The sequence below is a fragment of the Candidozyma pseudohaemuli genome (genome assembly GCF_003013735.1).
Source record: "Candidozyma pseudohaemuli strain B12108 chromosome Unknown scaffold00005, whole genome shotgun sequence".
Classification (NCBI taxonomy): Eukaryota; Fungi; Ascomycota; class Pichiomycetes; order Serinales; family Metschnikowiaceae; genus Candidozyma; species Candidozyma pseudohaemuli.
The window spans coordinates 221,799-236,126 of record NW_020194439.1 but is presented as its reverse complement, the minus strand read 5'-3'; the positions used below and the strand labels follow the sequence as shown (position 1 = coordinate 236,126).

General features: G+C 47.1%; 8 protein-coding genes across 8 annotated transcripts; 3 read left to right on the top strand and 5 right to left on the bottom strand.

Moving 5' to 3' along the window:
* Positions 1 to 692: 692 nt before the first annotated feature.
* C7M61_002559 (cardiolipin synthase) lies at positions 693 to 1,553 on the bottom strand (the record flags this gene model as incomplete). The annotated part of the gene is made up of 1 exon (XM_024857930.1): positions 693 to 1,553. One exon carries the CDS (start codon positions 1,551 to 1,553, stop codon positions 693 to 695), a length of 861 nt encoding a protein of 286 aa, XP_024713856.1.
* Positions 1,554 to 1,684: 131 nt separating this feature from the next.
* Positions 1,685 to 2,885, bottom strand: MVD (diphosphomevalonate decarboxylase; the record flags this gene model as incomplete). The annotated part of the gene is made up of 2 exons (XM_024857929.1): positions 1,685 to 2,797; positions 2,841 to 2,885. 2 exons carry the CDS (start codon positions 2,883 to 2,885, stop codon positions 1,685 to 1,687), a joined length of 1,158 nt encoding a protein of 385 aa, XP_024713855.1.
* A 167-nt stretch (positions 2,886 to 3,052) lies between these two features.
* Positions 3,053 to 4,822, bottom strand: TUP1 (chromatin-silencing transcriptional regulator; the record flags this gene model as incomplete). The annotated part of the gene is made up of 1 exon (XM_024857928.1): positions 3,053 to 4,822. One exon carries the CDS (start codon positions 4,820 to 4,822, stop codon positions 3,053 to 3,055), a length of 1,770 nt encoding a protein of 589 aa, XP_024713854.1.
* Positions 4,823 to 6,391: 1,569 nt separating this feature from the next.
* On the top strand, positions 6,392 to 6,778 carry C7M61_002556 (uncharacterized protein; the record flags this gene model as incomplete). Its single annotated transcript, XM_024857927.1, has 1 exon — positions 6,392 to 6,778. One exon carries the CDS (start codon positions 6,392 to 6,394, stop codon positions 6,776 to 6,778), a length of 387 nt encoding a protein of 128 aa, XP_024713853.1.
* Positions 6,779 to 7,197: 419 nt separating this feature from the next.
* On the top strand, positions 7,198 to 7,671 carry C7M61_002555 (uncharacterized protein; the record flags this gene model as incomplete). Its single annotated transcript, XM_024857926.1, has 1 exon — positions 7,198 to 7,671. One exon carries the CDS (start codon positions 7,198 to 7,200, stop codon positions 7,669 to 7,671), a length of 474 nt encoding a protein of 157 aa, XP_024713852.1.
* Positions 7,672 to 7,699: 28 nt separating this feature from the next.
* Positions 7,700 to 8,690, bottom strand: C7M61_002554 (uncharacterized protein; the record flags this gene model as incomplete). Its single annotated transcript, XM_024857925.1, has 2 exons — positions 7,700 to 7,719; positions 7,748 to 8,690. The coding sequence occupies 2 exons, from the start codon at positions 8,688 to 8,690 to the stop codon at positions 7,700 to 7,702; spliced, it is 963 nt and encodes a 320-aa protein (XP_024713851.1).
* Positions 8,691 to 9,630: 940 nt separating this feature from the next.
* Positions 9,631 to 10,968, top strand: C7M61_002553 (uncharacterized protein; the record flags this gene model as incomplete). The annotated part of the gene is made up of 1 exon (XM_024857924.1): positions 9,631 to 10,968. One exon carries the CDS (start codon positions 9,631 to 9,633, stop codon positions 10,966 to 10,968), a length of 1,338 nt encoding a protein of 445 aa, XP_024713850.1.
* Positions 10,969 to 11,968: 1,000 nt separating this feature from the next.
* Positions 11,969 to 14,243, bottom strand: HMI1 (ATP-dependent 3'-5' DNA helicase; the record flags this gene model as incomplete). Its single annotated transcript, XM_024857923.1, has 2 exons — positions 11,969 to 11,997; positions 12,044 to 14,243. 2 exons carry the CDS (start codon positions 14,241 to 14,243, stop codon positions 11,969 to 11,971), a joined length of 2,229 nt encoding a protein of 742 aa, XP_024713849.1.
* Between the last annotated feature and the right edge of the window lie 85 nt (positions 14,244 to 14,328).

The window sequence follows — 14,328 nt, the reverse complement described above, 5'->3', positions numbered from 1 at the left end:
GCGTGATTCGAAACCAATGCAAGAACGAAATCACAGAAGAGTCCATCGAAATAGCAAGTGAATGCCTGCTCGTGATCAGCAAAATAGAACTACATTGCCCATATCTGGTATACTCTGGATGGATTACGAGACTCGTCCAATGTGTCATTCTAGCTTTCGGTTCGGAGTTTGATGCTTCCGAGAATACGCTTCTGCTCGTAGATGTCGTTTTGGACACTTTACATGTCTTGCTTAAAAAAACAAAAGCCTTGTTCACAAGCCAATTGGTTTCCGTGTTCATAGAGTTGGCTGCTGTATGGACGCCGCATGAAAAGGCAACACTCGTTATGCTGCTTCTTCGAACAATGTCAAGTATAGACTTGGCCAAGACGTACCTCAGGAGCAACCTTCTACTCCAGTCCTCGTGCGTTTGTCTCGAAGAAATTTTGCATCGCCTCCTCGACTTCATCCACATCTACGTCTCAACTTACGATGCCGCAAACCTCAAATGTGTTCGCTCGACCTTACTAGCGGCAATTCTTTACTTCGGTCACCATGGTCTTCTTGATTATTTTAATTCACTTTGTTGGTGATTCTATATGCTAAGTGTCCGAAACCCGGCAGATGCTTTATGCATAGTCTAGTGATGTCATGTATGTTACTGACGGCGGGCCGCCTCGAGATATGCTGAACGGCTCAATTTTAAGACACGTCTAGCGGCCAAGAAGCTTAGCTCCGTTGCGCCCCACAAGATAGCTCGCCCCGCTGCAAAACGTGGTAGCTGTCACAAGATACCCGAAGTATTCAAACACAAGGGCCAGTGTCTCATGCATACCAGTCATGTCGTCAAACCACGGGAGAAGCACCAAGCCCCCAATATAGAACATCTGCAATGCCGTGTTGACTTTACCCAAAAGGTTTGGATGTACTGTGTGGGTTGGGATCGACAAGTCGAGAAACCTTTTAAGGTTTTTAGGTGGGGGGAGCGATCTCCAACGAATGTAGAAGGAAACGAAACTGAGCAAGACGTCTCTTCCGAGAATTAGGGTTGCTGCATACCATGGCATGATATGCTGTACGGAAAGTGCCACAGTGCAAACCGTCATGAGAAACTTGTCCGCAAGTGGATCTAGAATGGATCCTAAGACCGATTTGAGATTGTACTTGCGTGCAATGAAACCGTCCGCAAAATCTGTGATGCAAGAGTATACGAAAAGCCCGATGGCCGGCGTGGACTGGCCTGTTGCAAGGAAATAACCTATGAAAGGTGTTGTGGCTATCCTAGTCATTGTCAACATATTGGGAACAGTGTACACCTGAGAGGATATCTCTGAGGGCTTTGGAATAGAGAAATTCTCCGAGGCTGCAACTTTCTTAAATTCGGGCTTCGAGGTGACTGGGGGGAGTTTCTTGTCTTCAACCTTCTTCTGGAATTGAGTTGCAGATATGTTGAAAGATTGCCGGGGAACCCGGAGTTGGCTTGAGCCTAATCTCGAGGCCCAGAACCTCAGGGATGGCCCCACAGAAAGAGGTCTCAACGATCGGAGAGACCTCAAGGGGTAGAGGGAAAGCATGTTGTGGGGTGAAAATTGATAAGCGAAATTTTGATTTGCTACTACTCGCACGAGATTGTACAGTGTACATGAGATGCGTCTCGAGGTCAAGAAGACCCGCGTTATTAACTTCTATGTGATTTTCGACCTGATTATTTTGGTAAGCCCTGCTCGTTAACCAAGGCTTGGTTGGTGTCCTGTGGGCCAGGGCCGATCTTGGTCAAGATGATTCTGCTGACACCCTTGTAAGCCTCAGTGTCGAACTCAATGTCAGAGTCCTTGAAGTTGGCCTTCTTGTGAGCGACCTTGTCCCAGCCTGGAACTTGGTGGAAGTACTTGTGGATCAATCCAAGAACCTTGTTCTCATTGTGCTCCTCGTAGTAGATCACGGCGTTTGGACCGGCATCAAAGGTGTAGGCGGCGATGATCTTACCCTCCTGCTCGTTCAACTTGTGAATCAACTTGATGATCTTCTTTGAAGTATCGTTCAAGTAGAAAATAGGAGGAACAGAGTCCAAGCACACGGCATGGAAGGAGTTGGAGTCCTTCATGGTCAAGTCACCAAACACCTCAAAGTCACGTTCCTGGATAGCCTTCTTCATCTCCTCGAATCTCTTTGGCACAACCTCCTTGATACGGTATTGGAACAAGTCGGAAGTGGCCACAGTGCTCTGCATACCTGTCGTCAGGGGTGTGTCCTTCTTGTCGTCAGAAACCACCAAGATAGCGGCCTTCATCAGAGGCCAGTGGTCGACTGGAGCAACCTCCACGGCCTTGGAGTCCAGACCGTCCTGAGCCTCACCCATTTCCCATGCAACGTAGCCGCCAAACAAGGATCTACAAGCAGAACCAGAACCCTTTCTAGCGATCTTGGAAATTTCAGACATCAGCTGCGGGAGCTTGTACAACTTGGCAATGGCCAGGACCAATGCAGCAAAACCGGCAGCCGAAGAGGCCAAACCAGCAGCAGTTGGGAAGTTGTTCTCAGAAACAATGTGGACACCCCACTCAGAGAACTTGGGCAACGATGAGTCTGCATCTTCCAACTCTTTCCTCAATCTCTTCAAGTCTTTTATACAAGCGATGGTTCTCTCGCCCTTGATACCTTCTTCTTTACCATTCAACCATAAGTTGTCTTTTTGAAAGTCAGCTGATGTGGCAGCGGAGGTCAAGGTTCTCAAATCTTGTTGGTCCAAAGTGACTGAGATGGAAGAGTTTGTGGGAAGATTGAGCGTCTTGTCCCTTTTGCCCCAGTATTTCAAGGTCTAATGTTAGAAAGCAACGGAAATTATACAATCAAAGACATACAGCAATATTGACTGGCGCAGTGGCCGAAGCAGTGTAAACTGACATGGTGATGAAGATTTGTTACGAAATCGCGGCCTCGTATACGCGCATATAAAGAACTCGACTTATATTCGACATACTAGTAGTTATACAAGGGTGGTAAAAAAAGACATTGTTGCACTTGGAAGGGCAACCAAAAAGGATTATGAATGGGTGAGGTCGTTATGGGGCGCTTACTGTTTTTTCTTCCATCTCCACAATCTGGCCTTGCAGTCACCACTTCCCGTAGCGAACACACCCTCGGAGCCCAGCGAGTTGAATGAAACAGCGACAGAAATAACGGAGTTGCGGTGGCCTTGCAACATCAACAATGGATTACCGGAGAACTGATCCCAGAAGATCACACCACGGTCTTTGGATCCAGACAAAATGTACTCACTGTCTGGGGTAGAGCATACACTCAAGACAAAGTCTTTGTGGCCAATGTAGGTAACCTCGCAGCTAGACTTCTTACCGATGGACTGGCCGCTGACGGCACCCTCCGCCTTGCCTTCAAGGTTCCACAACTTGACAGTTCTGTCCAAGGAACCAGAGGCGATTTGGTTGCCGTTCGTGGAGAAAGCCACAGAGTAGACAGAGTCCTGGTGGCCGTTTCCGCTCTCGTTACCAGAGTCCAATCTCTCGACGAGGAAACCAGTAGACGAGTCCCAGACTCTGACGGTCTTGTCCAAGGAGCCAGCAGCGATCAACTTACCGTTTGGCGAGACAGCCACGGTAGTGACCCCATCCTCAATGGACAAGGTCAAGGAGCACTGAGAGGATCTCAAGTCCCAGATTCTGACGGTGCGGTCGCCGGAACCCGAAACCAAACGGTCACCGTCTGGGAAGAAGTCCAACGAGTAAATGTCCTGTTCGTGACCACGCAAGATCTTGATGATTCTCTTGGTGGACAAGTCCCAGATTCTGATCAACTTGTCCTCAGCACCGGTAGCTAAGAGCTTTCCGTCGGGAGAAAAACAGACAGATCTGATGTACAAGTCGCCATTGGCGTTGGCGGAGGCCTGGGAGTTGGCAGCACCGTCCTTGGAGTCGCCGTCACCTTCGCCCTCAACAGCGTTGGAGTTGGAGGAGTTGTCGTCAATCAACTTGGCGATCAAAGCACCGGTCTTGACGTCAAACACCTGGGTGGTCTTGTTGCAGCCGGTGGCGATGAACTCACCGTTCTTGGAGAACTTCACGCAGCACACAACGGAGGAGTGGTCCAAGGACTGGACCAAGTCGACATCCAAGTCGCGCTTGAAAGCTGGGTTGTAGAGCACGTAGAACTCAGGGGTCTGCTTCTTGAAGTCGGGGTTAGCCTTGGCCACGTCCAAGTCGGAGAGGAAAGGAGGGATCTCCTTGACGTGCAAGTTCTTCTCCTGAGGGTTGACAATGTACTGGCTCTTGTCGACCACGGTCAAGGCAGAGGAGAACTCCAGGGGCTTGGGGGCGTCCTTGACGGGCTCGGACCTGGAAGCGTTAGGCAGCTTCTTGGCCTCGGTCTTGGGTTGTTTGATCAGAGAGGGCTGCAGAGGCTGGTGGGGAGGTTGAGGTTGTTGCGGAGGCTGGGGCTGCTGGGGTTGTTGTTGCTGCTGCTGCTGGTAGGAGTAAGGATACTGAGGCGTAGGCTGGCCGTTGGGCTTGCCCAGGTGGGCCTGTCTGTCTCTGTTCTCCAACTCGGTCTTCAAACGCAAGATCTCCTCCTCGTAGGCCTCCTTGATTTTGCGGTGGGCCATTTCAAGCTCGTAGACGGTCTGGCGGATCTGCTGCATCTCGGCGGTCTGCTGGTTGCATTTGAGGTCGTAGTCCTCCTTGACCTTGGAGTAGTTGGAGGCCTCGTTGAAGGCGAAATCAAACTCCTGCTTGACGGCATCCAACAACTCATTGAGTCTCTGCTGGTGTCTCTTCTGCTGTTGCAGCTGGTTCTGCGAAGGCTGCAGCTGCGAGTTTGCGTACACCGACATGGCGATGGTGGTTGTTGTAGGTGAGTTGAGGGTGAGTGTTGAGAAAAATGATTTTCGAGGATCTCAGCCAAGCACAGAGGGAAAAAAAAAAAAAAAAGTAAGTGATTTGGCACTAACTTTTTGGCGGGTCGAAGCCTGGTTAAAATTTAATTCAGAAAAAGAAAGTTTTTTTTTACAAATATCAATTATTTTTCCTTTCCGCCGGCACCCCTCCTGTTTTCCTCTCGACGTGGCAGGGTCTGCGTTGCTTCTTTATCGATGCGAAGAACCAGCAGCTGGGCGACAAATGTGCCGGCGCATTGGGTAACATGGGGTGCACCCCGGCAGTTGGCCTGAGGGCGTTTGACAGGAAAGAGCAACAACGAGCCCTTTGGAGGAGTGGCCCAAAGGGGCGAATTCAAGAATTTTTTTTTTTTTGTCACCTTCAACGAAATTGATAATTGAAGAAATTATTTATGAAGTTAAAAATATCAAAGAAGCAAAACGTTAGTGGGGGCTAACATCGGGGGGTCAGACCCTGGGAGGTATGGGGGCCCGGTAATTCGCTGGAGTGGTTGCGAAAATCGGTGCCGTTGGGCCACGGTTAGGAGAATGTGGATTCTGCAAGCGGGAACGATGCGGTATTTGATTGAAAATGGAATTTATGGAATCTGGAGATTTCGAGCGGGACGCTATTTTTAGACGAATCGGTCGATGTTCACCGGCTTTCTGGTGGACCGACCCCCTCCTATTCTGGACCCACGACCCACTCATGCTGTGTGCAGTGACCAGCCACAAAGGTGGGTTCCGAGAGCCATGGCTTGTGGTGAGCGGTAATGTGGAGGGGGTTATTTTTCAGTTTCGATGAACCTTGTTTTGCTTCGATGTGGAGTGGGTGGCGTGGAAGAGATTGTGGAGGTTATTTAAGGGAATTCAGGGTATTTTGAAGAGGTTCATTGGGGGATCGTTTTTTGGTTATAGAGTGTTTGGGGCGTAGTGGAGGCTTGTAGGATAAGGCTCACGGTATTTGCGACTCGGTAATGACATATTGCGTAGCTGTTTCGTACCGCAGTGGTCCGTCCAATTGGACTTTTTCAGAATTGCACGTTACTTTGAGTTTTGAGACATTATGGATGAAATTGCAAGGGTAGTTGCAGCATGTAGATGGCTGCACCTATGGGTTATCTAGTTGGGGAACAAACAGCTAGTCCTATTGTTCTCGTATTGGCTGGTGAGGCTCTGACCGGTTTCTACAGATCGCTGTGATTTGCCGTATCACGAACTTCTCTAATAAAGTCATTGGATTGAAATTTTGACGATCTTCATGATATGCCACTGCTGTAACGTTGTGACACTCCAGCTTCCCCCAACTTCCCTACCAGCTTGTGGTCGTTCTTGAGCCGGATCTCTTCTGAAATCAGTGGAATGTTACTTTCCCAAGAGATCTTTTGATAGGCACTTTTGGAACGAATCTGCCCAAAATGAGCTGTTTTTCCCCAACCTCAACCTGTACCATCACTATCACCACCATGGTGGGGTGGTGCCATTCGCACATAATCATCGCACTGTAACCACCAGCTTATCTTCACCATGGTATACTTAGGAAACAAGGTCTTCCGAGGCAAGAAGGAGCAGGAGGCCTTCGACAAGCTGTTTGCAGGCAGGTATCAGAAGCTCCTCAAGAAGAACCATTTCCTTTTCTTCGGTCTTCCCTTCATGTTGAGTATATTCGCTGGATCCATATATCTTCAAAAGTTCACTGCAGTGAAGTGGGAAAAGTACGATGAAAGACACAGACAGTTGAGTGAGGACGAGATGCTTGGATTGATTGACAACAAGAGGTCTTTCGATAAACGTGACGACTTCTACAGACTCCAGGGTCTTTTGAAGGATCACACTGACGACGTCAAGGACGACTACGAGATTGTCCGTGTTCAGAGAAAGAAGGAGGATGAGCCAGTCTGGTGGAAGTCTTAGGAATGGAATTACGAGTATTTTCGAATAAGACAGCTGAGCTCCAGAAGGTGGGTTATGACTTGCTCGAGGTACACCCGTGTCAGGCAGAAGGGCACCTACAGGGAAGAGACCTTATGAACCCACGAGAGTTGGTTTATTTCTGTCTCCGAAACAATCTACATGTCCTAGAAGAGCCATCTAGGATCATTCAGTACCATCATTAGCCTCATGATGGGTTCTTGCAACAGCCAGACCACTCATACACGCAGTTTCACTGCCAGGCATAATCACACATGCATCCCGTCAAGAGCTATACTTTTATTTCATTGTTTATAGTTATACATCATCACGGCTCGTAGCCGTGTTGTTTCCCAATCTGGGTAGTTCTATAAGTAAACGCGAAAAAGCACAGAGCATCGCATCTCATCTCACACACCAAAATGGTTTCGTTCTCTTGTGAAGTCTGCAACGACACTGTCATTAAGAAGAAGTTGGACCAGCATCGCTCCAGATGTCCTGATGCATACTTCACTTGCATAGACTGTTCCACCACCTTCAACGGTACTGAGTACCGTACGCATACTCAGTGCATCTCCGAAGCAGAGAAGTACGAGAAGGGCTTGTACAAGGGCAAGAAGAACAACAACCCCAAGCCGGTTCAGAAGGAGGAGCCAAAGCCTGCAAAGGCCAAGCCCGAGCCAAAACCTACCAAGGAGTCGAAGGAGTCCAAGTCGAAGGTCAAGAAGCCCAAGAAGAGCCTGAAGAAACCTCTTGATTTGACCAAGTACAGCAAAGGCTCCTTGTACGACGCTATCAAGGCCCTCAGCAAGGACACTAAGGAAGACAAGAAGGACGTCATGAAAAGATTGCAAGTAAGCGTGGTCGATGGAAAGTTTGTCCTCAGCGACAGCTAGCTCTTGGCGCTTTTATTGAGGGCACGATTCATCTTTGCATAAAACTGGCTGAGGGTATTATAGGGGAAAACAAGACTGTCTTGTAAATAGTCTGGGAGATTCTGTTTCAATCTCTTCTTCATGGACGAGGGGACTTGTTTCAAGAATGTAGGGACATAGTTAACATCAGCAGATTGTTCGAATTGTTTTTTGATCACAAGCTTGTACTCCACAGTTATGGTGCTTGGGTCGTCTTCGCCATTTGTGCTCGACTGCTTGACGTCAAAGTGAAATTTCTCCTTGTCTTCCTCGTAGTTCACGATTCTGACACCCGTCAAGAGCTCGAGCATGTCGAGCGTGACACCGATAGTTTTCATCTCCAGCGCTAGGTCCTCCAGACTGATCATCAGAGTAGACGCAGAGCTTGTACGTATAGGCAGCTGGTACATTTCACCTCCCAGTCTCTTTTGCGGCGTAGCATGAGCGTCGTGGGGTACAGCCCCGTTATCCTGTAGTCGCAGAACCTGCTTTGTGAGCGTATCTATCAGGTCCTGTTTTCTTTGGAGGTCCGCCTTCAATTGCCGTATAAGACTAGCATCGTTTTCCATCTGTAGCTGAGCCGTGCGTTTGTACTCGTTCAAGTTAGCGTCAGCTTCACTGCCCACGAGCGTATTGATGTAGCCTAGAAGGTCATTGCTGTTGGTAGCCAGGACAATGTCTTTTTCTGTGATTTTGCCTCTTGGAGCAGGAGTAGCAGAGGCGGAGGATGGGTGATTCAAGGAAGGAACTCTAGACAACAGCTTTGGGAATTCCACAGGCTCTGGAGCGGTTTTTGCCGGCAGCACTGGTGGCAAGCCGTACTCGTCCTTCTTCTTCTTTGGTCCACGCTTCTTTGGAGGCGCCTTCTTGGTTTCTTTCTTCGCTGGTTTGGTGACCTTCTCCGTTGGATTCTTCCGTCTAGGCGATTTACGCAAAGAGCTTCCCTCAGAAACAACTTCTAGCGAGTCGTCCGGATCCGGCTGGCTTTTAGCTCTGGGCATTTTTAGCAATGGGTGGACGTGTTGGAGTTGATCTTGTTTGTTTACTCCAATGCGCACCGCGGGGGTCTATGTAGAGCGTGCTCGATGGGATGGAATTTGGGTACTTGAAGTTGAGGGAATGGGAAATTTTGAAATGGGGGCTTGAGATTGATTTGTTTTGTTGTTTCTGTACTTATCTGATTTGAAGGCCGTTTTGGTGAGGATGATCGACAAACGGCTCTGTAGGAGGATGAGTGGAGGATGACCCACAGAAATGGCAGTGGGAGGATATCTTATAGGTGGATCATTCAAACTTCTATTATGATATTTCAATTATGAAGTAAATGATTACATATTCTTGTAGTCGTTTGCAATAGGCTAAAATTCATACAAGTTTAAGTAATGACGGGAAATGATCAGCCGTATGGTTTAGTAGAAGAGGCCTGCGCTACTACCAATTGGTGTCAATTATCTAAACCTATTCCTTTCATTTTTGAAAGAGTCACTTATAAGCGGCCATGGAGCCATTTTACATCCTGCCTTGAAACATTGACCATCATCGTTGAACAGCTCCCTATCAACCCCCTCCACAATGGGAGCGTCAATGAGCTGATTATTCTGGTTTTTAGTGAATTGACCTTTCTTCATTCCTGTAGAACTCTTAATATGATAACTTTTTTCCATCTGGAAAAGACATGCTTGTCTCACTCACGGTGGCGACGCATTTGCACCCAAAGTGTTTGAGGTATGCTTGAAGATTAACTAAACACACAAGATATCATCATTAAAAAAACTTTCAAAAAATTATCAAAATATTCAAAAGCACCTCCTTCCTCCGTCAATTTCAAAAATACACACCACTGTGGCGAGCAATTCTCCTCACTTGGTCGCCTACCCAGGGTCTGTACTGTACCTCGTGTATGCTCTTCGCAGAATCTCCACCATCAGTTCAAACCTACTCATGTCCTTCTCGCCAGACGTCTTCAAAAAGAAGTTGGACCTGCTTCAGGAAACGCAGGACCTGATTGTCCTGATTTCTCAGTGGGTGCTTTTCCATCACCGAAGGGTGAAGGAGTTGTGCCAGTTGTGGAGCGAGTACACCTTGCTGGACGACCCGAAACTAAACTCGAAAAAGAAGCTCTCGTTGCTTTACTTATGCAATGATGTTGTCCAACAGGCTCGCCACAAGAGGAAACCAGAGTTTCTGGCCGAGTTTGCAAAGTTCTTGCCCGAGGTGCTCCACAAAGTGTTCCCTAGCATGGACGACCCGATCAAGCCCAAGATAGAAAGATTGGTGGGCGTTTGGGAACAACGAGGAATTTTTGGCGGCTCAGATATCCGTAATATGAGGAGGGCGATAGACTCGCTGAAGTCAGGTAAATCATTCGACGCTGAAGCTCCTGTTGCAAAGGTTCAGCCCGCTGGTCCTAAGCTCAACGGCGAATTGGTCCATTTGAATAACCTATATAACCATATGACGCAGCTTCTGGACGTGTGCAATCTGAATTTGACTCAAATCGGATTCCAATCCAAGCAGTACTTGCCCAACGATCATGACTCCCAGGATGCCCTCCCACTGCCTAAAATCTACATTTCTAAACTTAATGTCCTCGAGAAGCTCTGCAACGTCACCTCACAGAACTTGACCGATATAAAAGCCGCTAGAAAGGATGTTTTGTCGCTGTTGCAGAATCTTCAGCGTCTTCTTGAAGACGGCTTGTCCACAGATGAATCCAAGGAGCAGATCATTGCACAGAGATTAGAGAAGCTCAACTCGACGCGGTCCTCATTGCAAGAGATGCTTGATGGTGAAGATGCCGAGGACGAGGAGGCTTCTCCTGCTTTTGAAAAAGACTCGCCTCCCCCAGTTGCAGCTCCTGCTCCCTCTAATGATGACGATGCTTTGCCCACCTACGATAATTCCGATAGCGATGACGACGACGATGATAGGGAGGAGCCCCCTGCTAAAAGAAGAAAAGCCTCGGACTCTTCAGTGTCTTCCAATGCCTCAGGAAAGAAGTCAGTTGCCTTTTCTGAAGACATACAAATCAACGAATACGACAGGGAAGAGCAGACGGACGTCATAAAGGTGGCAAAGAGCGATAACGAGTCTGATGATGACACAAACTTCGAGCCCAGTCTTCCGGAAAATCTCGAGGAATTCGAGGCACACCACAAAGACGACTTGGAACTCCACAAAACTCAGCAGGGTGGCAGCAATGGGACAGACGGAGGAAGTAACGGTGGCGACGGCGACCAAAACGCTGGCTTACTTAATTTGCTTTCCAAACTCTCATGAGCTTCTACGAACTTCTGATCAAAATCTGTATATTAATGTCTAACGACCTTTTCAGCGTCAGTAATGCGGAAGAAATAAACGGTGATAGATAAGTACTTAGGAGCTAATTGAGAAGGCGATAGACATCGCTGCATCTCCGTTGCCCTGTGTACGTACCATTCATGCTGGTGTTGTGTTTGTCTATCTTGTTGAGGCTCAGCCTAAGGTGCTTCATGCTCTGTGGCGGGTAAACACAGAATTCGTCACAGGAAGTGCAATTGAGGCATTCGGGAAGCTGACGGGAACATTTCTTTTTGAATTTTCGACACCGTAAGCAGCTTCCAGAAGCCTTGCCCCGGTGTTTGGGATCATTCACAGTGGCTGCAACATTGTCCCAGTAGTAATTGTTTGTCAGTTTTATCTTCATACTATGAAGCTTTTTCTTTTTGAAGACCACAATATAGTCTTTGAGGTTGCGATGTCGTAGCGGGCCGTTTGATCTGATTAGCGTGTGAAGCCTGATCTGAAAAGTCCCTAGGAATTTCTCCATATCAGGATACTCATCTAGAGCCACCTGTAAATCAAAGTCCTTTTGGACTGTCATAAGTTATAAAAAAATCGGGGAAACCACTTGGTAGCAGAGGTCTGCTAGAAAGAAGGTCTAGCATAAACAAATGCAACATGTCAGCACGCCATAATGATGCAAAGTCGGATTAATTACCGGGCTCGTAAATTCGCCTCCACGCGCAGTTATGTGATAAATTGAGTCAAAAAACCCGTCGGAGTCAATTGCGAAAAGGGCGAACCGACTGTGCGCCCTCGCTGCTGATTGCAAGATGTAACGTGCCATCTCAAATTCAGTGTTTGATTTTTCTTAGGATACTCCGAGTGGACTCTGTGAACATTTTCAATGGCAACTTTTGATAACTAACAAAATGGTACAGACGCTGCTGTGTAAACATTTTATAGTACTCTCTTCCTCTGTTTAACTTGTCTGACGATGGTGGTGGGCGCTTCAAATCTACCAGTAACCCAGAGAGTATAGAAGCCCTGGGGTTGAACAATAGTCCTGGTTTGATTTGAAGATTCTGTATACCCGTGGCTAAAGTCGGTGAAGAGTCGTCGAGTTTTGGGAGACTTGTGGTAAATAGCCTCCTAGCTGTGTCTCCAATCTCTTCCACACCAATGGGTGTGCTCAAGTAAAGAAGATCTCTAGCTCTGGTACACGCGACGTAAAGTAACCTTGCATGGCTGTTTCCTTCCTCGCCATGGCCTCGGAGAAGCGACTGCCAAGTATTTCCGAAGCCTCCCAGAATGAATACCACCGGAAACTCCAAACCCTTTGCAGAATGGATTGTCAGAACTTGAACCAGATCTTCGTTGCGAGGGGGAATCTCTTGATCGTAGTTTTGAAGGAAGTATTCGATAAAGCTACGATCCTGGAAGTCCTTGTGAGACATGTAGGTTTCGAAGCAGTAATGCAAGGAGTCGTTGAACGAAGTGAGTACTTCACGAGCAGGTAGTTTGTCAGGGCCACCAACATATTCTTTTATTCCGTTTAGGGAAGAAAACCTATGTAGGCATTGAACAACAGCCTTTGGCGAATGGATCAAGTTCTCCTCGGTAATCGCATGAAATACCAGTCTTTCTTCTTGGACTTGGTTCATGAATGCTGCTATGTTTTTCAAGGAGTTGTACAGTTTGGCAAATAAATTGTTGAAGTTTTTGCCGTTGGAAAGATTCTCAAAAATAAAATCTTCAAAAAAAGTATGCTCAAATGATTTCTCTGATGCAATGGCCTGGCTAAAAAGCTTTGACGCTCTTTGCTTCGCTCCTTGAGATGTGTCCAAGATCTTGAGGATGTTTAAAAGACAGAAACTAGCATCAGACTCACCTGTTACCACACTAAGAATGTCACGAAACAATCTGACTCTGGATTGGATCCATGTATTTCCCAGCGAGATCTTAGTGCATTCGATACCGTATTCTTTTCGTAGAAGTAATTGAATTTTGACAGCTTCAGCATTGGATTTGGTCAAAATCGCTATATCTCGCGGACGAATTAGGCCACCCAGACAGCAAATAAGGCGGACAATTTCATCTGCTATAGCATTATGATCGCCCTTCATGTTGCTGGAGAGCAAGACTGGTTTTGACGAAAGTGTCAGATCTTTTTGTGATTTGAGGCCATCATCTCCATCATTATCCCTATTGAAACAGACACCCACTGAGGTATCTAAAATGTCTTGTGTACATCTGAACGAATCATTCAATGACATCTCCACTTTCTTCATTTGTGGGAGTTGCGAACATAACAGATCCATTGATCTAGGACTTGAGCCCAAGAATTCGTAAATGCTTTGATTTTGATCGCCTGCGATTATCAAGTTTTTGTTCGTGGTCCTGTCGAAGTTGTAGGTTGGGTAGTCAGCCACGGCTTTAACAACAGAAAGAAGAAGTGGATACATGTCTTGAAACTCGTCAACAACCACCATTTTATAGGAGGCAATACGAGGTAGAAGTGCCTCCTGAGTGGCATGCTTAAGCGACTGCTCAATCACATCAAGTGCAACACCAACAAGATCGTTGTATCTCATCATCCCATGTTTTTTCATGTAATCGAAAATACCATCAAGGTAGTGAGACAGCACTTTGAACTTCTCTTGAGCTTGTTTGGTTGTCATGTTGCCATCTGCAATGTCATTAAGGAGTTTATCAAACTTTGCAACTGATATGTTAGTCCCAATGGTATGTCCATTGAGCAGCACGTACTTTGATAGGAAGAATTCGGCAATGTTTCGCCATCCTGTCAGGTCCAAAAGTCGCCTTCTGGGCGTGTCTGGGTTTATAATCTGAGCATATTGATCAACCACGGATCCACAGAACGAGTGGAAGGTAGATATTTCCACATTTCCTGCAATTTCTGGTCCCACGAGGTTCTCCAAGTGCTTCTGTAATGCACTGACGGAACGATTTGCCATAGAAAGCACGAGTATCTCGTGAGGCTGCAAGTCTCCACCTAGCAATCTCGCAATTCTAGCCATGAGCGTGAATGTCTTTCCCAGTCCAGGGCCAGCCCGAACAGATAAGATCTCATTCATCTCGAATGGCCGTTGAATGACTTCATATTGTGAATCAGACACATGCACTTCAATGTCTTCCCATTCAGGCTCCATGGGTATTGCTTCCTGATGCTCGAGGTCCAGCTCCAAGTCATCGATATGCAAACTGCTAGTTTGCTTCATGATATCGGCAATCCCCTCATCAGGGCCCGGCTCTTTGTTTGTTGTTGCCATATACTGTGATCTATTGTACTGCTGCAACAACCATGTATGTTCGCGCTTAAGTATCAACACATAGCATTTATCTACTACTACTCAT